Genomic DNA, 4,756 nt, shown 5'->3' with positions numbered 1-4,756 from the left:
ATTGCTTTCAGTTACATATATATTAAAAATCTACAGTTTCACTTTCTAAGTTTATAGTATATGCGAACATCTTCTGCACAAAAACTAAGAGTATTGTCATGTTCAGAGTAGCACTACAAGGCATCAGGAAGGAAGGATACTTGCAATTCTTTTTATTCCTAAGGTAGGATGCTATGTTAGGGTTATGCAAGCAGTTACATTTACAGGACACAAGGTCATTGATAGGAACTAGCAGACTAAAGAGCATCAAAGAGTGGAGATTCATTCCTTCAAAGAACAAGCGTGATACACACGAACTGAACATTTAAACTCCTCAAGTAGGTGTCTCTACAACAAATTGGGTAATCAACATGTTGTCATCAACAGAATGCCAAACATATATATCAGCTGTGACTGAATCTATAGGAGAAATATGCTGGGAAGTATCATGGAAAAACATTCTAACGAATGTTGTGACGAATGGCTCCTAAAGGCTTATAATGGTTGCTATATTTTCTACATCACCTGTGCTGGCTTCAGTTTGCTGGCACCTTCCTATTGGGCTCGAAAACATACTTGATCAACGAATCTTTGATCGACAGCAGCTCGGGGAACTCGTTCTTCAGCTTCATCACGTCCATTTCGTTGTTGCTCCGTGGTGCAACAATGACCTTAGCCTGCTCATCGAGCGTGAAGTTTGTCCACTTGAAGCTGGGATCAATGTACTTCTTGTACATCTCCAAAATCTCATTGTGGCTAACAACGCCAGGGTTGGTGAAGTTCCAGATGCCCCGCAAGTTCCTCTTTGCCATCTCAACTGAGATTGGCAGAAGCTCATCCAATATTGTCATGCTGTTGGGGATGTTCACCACCTTGTTGTAATGACTAATCTTTGTGATGAAGTTTCGGGGATTGCTGAGGTCAGAAGTTATTGGCATCCGGACTCGCAGGGTGCAGACATTCTCATACTCCTTCAACAGCTCCTCAACCTGCAATATCCAGACACCAAAAACCAGATGTTTCTTTCACCATTTGCAACTTAAAATTACCAACTTGAGAGTTAAGACCAAAACAAACAATGTAAAAAGAGAATACAGTAAAACCAATAATCGCAAGGCTAAGTAGCAGTTACCAACTTACCATTGCCTTGGTCTTCGAGTAGAATGAACCCTTAAAATTTGGTGTATCCTCCTCTTTGAAACCGACACCTGACCCTTCAGGATGTAGTGCATCATATTCAAATATGCACCCAGTGGCATAGTTTATCATCAATAACCCATGCTCCCTACACACGTCAACTAGAGTCAAGGTGCCCACAACATTGGTACGAATAGTTTCCGGCTTGTGTGATTCACACCAGTCAACATTGGGTCTGCCGGTAACACCAGCAGCATTGAAGACATGCGTTGGCTTAATAGTTTGGATATCTAGGATGAGTGAAGAACGTTCTTCCAAGCGACCTTTTCCATATTCATATGGAATTCCTTGCTTCTCACATATTTGTCCAAGAAGTCCACCAATCCATCCTGTCCGACCATATATCAAGAACTTGAAGGCGTGCGTTTGAGGAGCACTTTCTGATGCTGGAGCTACCACCATCTTTGTCTGATTAGTAAACTGACTAAGTATACCTTTAATCTCCTCAGAGCCCTCATACCCAGGCATCATCAATGTCCTCGGATGAGGCAACAGTGCCCCAGAAACATCACCCCAATAGTCAGAATTAGCTACGTACCATTCCATTGTCTTCCTCAGGCCTTCCTCCCATGGGGTGCGCTCGGCCCATCCAAGGCTCTTGAGCTTCTCATCATCCAAGAAGTACCTCTGGTCATTGAAAGGTCTGTTGTCGACAAATTGGATGACCTTGTCAGCTTCTAGATTAAAAAGCTTGCAAACATCTTTTGCCACATCAATAACCGTCCTCTCTCTCTTTGTTCCAATGTTATAAACATGTCCAACTTCTCCACGATGAAGAATGACCTCAAATGCTTCTGCAACATCCTCACAGTAGAGGTAGCTACGGACATTGACTCCATCACCATGGATCGGGAGGGGCTTTCCTCTCATAGCCAAGAGAATGAACTTTGGGATAAGTTTCTCAGGAAACTGATTAGGGCCATAGACATTATTTCCTCGAGTAGTGATAACCGGCAGACCATAGGATCTCCCATATGCCATAACAAGCATCTCTGCTCCAGCTTTGGTGGCTGAATAGGGGTTTGTGGGGAGCAACTGTGACGCCTCATGGTTGCCAACGACTGCATCCTCATCAGTCTCCCCGTAGACTTCATCAGTGCTCACATGGATGAACCTCTTGATCTGGCCTGTGACCTTGCAGGCCTCAAGAAGGACATGGGTACCATAAATGTTGTTCTTGGTAAATTCAAAGGAGTTTCCGAATGAATTGTCGACATGTGTTTGGGCTGCAAAGTGCATTATAGTATCAATGTTCTCTGTAACAAGAAGGAAGTTGACAAGATCAGCACTCGCAATATCGCCCTTGACAAACTTGAAGTTTGGCGATGAGCTCACAGGAAGCAAGTTCTTCAGATTAGAGCAGTAGTCAAGCTTGTCAAGGACGACAATCTTGTAATCAGGATACTTCTTGACAATGCGGATTGTGACATGGGAGGCGATAAACCCAGCCGCTCCCGTAATAAGTATGTTCTTAGGTTTGTATGGTGTCGCCATGTCCTCTGTATTATTACTTATGAGATCCTGCTGTAAAGGCAAAGTAATGAAAAAGGATTAGACTTGATAAAATGATGAAAAATCAAACGAGCACTGTATATACGAAATGGATCCAAACATGGTGGTGGTGGTGTTCGGGGTGTGTGTGGGGGGGGGGGAGGGGTGTGTGTGGAGGGGCATAATATGGTTCTCACAGTTCAGGATGAAAATTTAGAGTTATATTTATTAGTACTGATTAATTTTACCATCAGAAATTGGACAAAATAAATCAACATCGGATCAACATAAATGTGAAGCTGCAAATGTATCACATAAAAACTCTAAATACATGCTATTGATATTAGAATTGCGGGAAAAAAATGCAATTATTGTAACCAATAACGCAAAGCTTGATTTTCCAAAAGCTACATGAAAAAAATTCAGTACGCATGTGTGCCCAATGCTCGCTAATCGACACAAAAATTATAAGTCCTTGACAAAGTATTCCATGTTACATCTTACCCAATTAAAACACAAGCATGACTGAAATATTGAAAAATGTCACTCTCTGTGTACAAATAACACTGAAAGCTGAGCTTACGAGAGAAGGAATGTTGCATTGAGGTAAATATACAATAATTGAATAACTGATCTCTTCCTACTATACCATGATCATCTCAACGCAAAAACAGAATAGCATATTATTGTATGCACAATGTGACAAGATTTGCACCTATCAAATCACAGAATGCAGTATGTATATGAAACAAACAGAAAATGAACGTGCGCCTAGATCTTACTCGTAGACGATATATATATATATATATATATATATATATTGTAAGAAGAGGATCCGAGCCTGATTTGCTAGAGTATAATTTTTTGTTTGGGGCATATCAGAGAGTCAACAGACCAATTTTCCCCAAAGCAAGCTCAATTAAACTACTAGATCTTTTTTTTTGCGGGGAAAACTACTAGATCTTTTGTTACGCTCTTTAGACCACTAGTTGCATTTCGAGTCACACCCGATCTAGAAACGAGGGAGGGGAAAAAAGGAGTACCTAACTTGCAAATCGACAAAAAAAAAAACACTGTGATCCAGAGGAGGCGACGTCACTATTATGTAAGGGTCGTATCTGCCATCCTACCAAGAATTGCGCACAGAACCGATAAAAGAACAGGGGCGTACGGAACCCGATCTGACACCTAGCCCGCAATGCAGGGGGATGGGCGGCGAGGTCCCGCAATCTCTGACATGGGAAGGAGGTCACCGTGCCTCACCTCAGGCGAAGGAGCTGGCCGGAGAGAGAGAGAGAGAGAGAGGCGATACGAACCGTACGCAACGCGCGGCGCGGAGCGGGAGCAGAGGGGAAGCGGATGGCGTTGGTTGATGGGAGAGCGAGGGAGGCGGGAGGGGAGGTGGGTTAATAAATGCAGAGATGGTGGTGGTGGTGCGCGTGAGGGGGTCGGCGGAAACCACGGCACGGCGAGCCTATATGTGGTGGTGGGGTGGTGGAGAAGACGCCCACGAAAAAAGGCGTCGCTTCCTGCCCAACCCAACATCACAGTCTAGACCGGCCCAGCATAGATCTAGCTAGACACGATCTGACTACAGTCTAGTTTGATAGATCCAGCTAGTGTAATGAGCTGTGTTGTGCCCTCGGGTCATAGCATGGTCTGTTTATAGTGTCGGGCCAATTTGAGTACGATTATGGCATATGAAATGGTCAACCTCGTAGCATATTGCCGGTCTGGTAAAGTCCGGTTCGGAAAAATAAAAAAAGTAGCTATAAAATTAAAAAATATACAAAATAAAAATGAGACTTATTTATTAGTTGTCTCGTTAAAAAAAATTCTAGTGGAAAAGGAAAAAAAGAGTATAATCTTCTGACTCCTTGAAGAGAAATAATAATAATCGATGGACGTATTATCATAATTATGATCATCTACGTCTATGGTTAATATCAAATGGCACTAAAAAAAATCAAATATTTAGAGTCAGAAATAACAAATAAAGAATAGAAGAAAACAGAAAGAACAATGATAAAAAAAATCATCAAGATTTCTTCAAGACAACAGAATAAGGGTGTTAAAATTTATCGGATTT

The 4,756-nt window shown here is 42.1% G+C and overlaps 1 protein-coding gene across 2 annotated transcripts; it reads right to left on the bottom strand.

Annotated features, from left to right (window-relative positions):
- Positions 1-249: 249 nt before the first annotated feature.
- Positions 250-4,238, bottom strand: LOC133918688 (trifunctional UDP-glucose 4,6-dehydratase/UDP-4-keto-6-deoxy-D-glucose 3,5-epimerase/UDP-4-keto-L-rhamnose-reductase RHM1-like). Of its 2 annotated transcripts, none has more exons than XM_062362684.1 (3): positions 3,984-4,238; positions 1,120-2,697; positions 250-968 (listed from the first exon to the last, which is right to left on the bottom strand). In XM_062362684.1, exons 2-3 carry the CDS (start codon positions 2,668-2,670, stop codon positions 516-518), a joined length of 2,004 nt encoding a protein of 667 aa, XP_062218668.1. In that variant the 5' UTR covers positions 2,671-2,697; positions 3,984-4,238; the 3' UTR covers positions 250-515. The 2 variants fall into 2 exon arrangements, with proteins under 2 accessions (XP_062218668.1, XP_062218667.1); XM_062362683.1 differs by having other exon boundaries at positions 1,120-2,700; positions 3,984-4,237.
- Between the last annotated feature and the right edge of the window lie 518 nt (positions 4,239-4,756).

Source organism: Phragmites australis, chromosome 5 (genome assembly GCF_958298935.1).
Source record: "Phragmites australis chromosome 5, lpPhrAust1.1, whole genome shotgun sequence".
Lineage (NCBI taxonomy): Eukaryota > Viridiplantae > Streptophyta > Magnoliopsida > Poales > Poaceae > Phragmites > Phragmites australis.
Note: the sequence above shows the minus strand (reverse complement) of the source record. Positions and strands in the feature narration are given on the sequence as shown.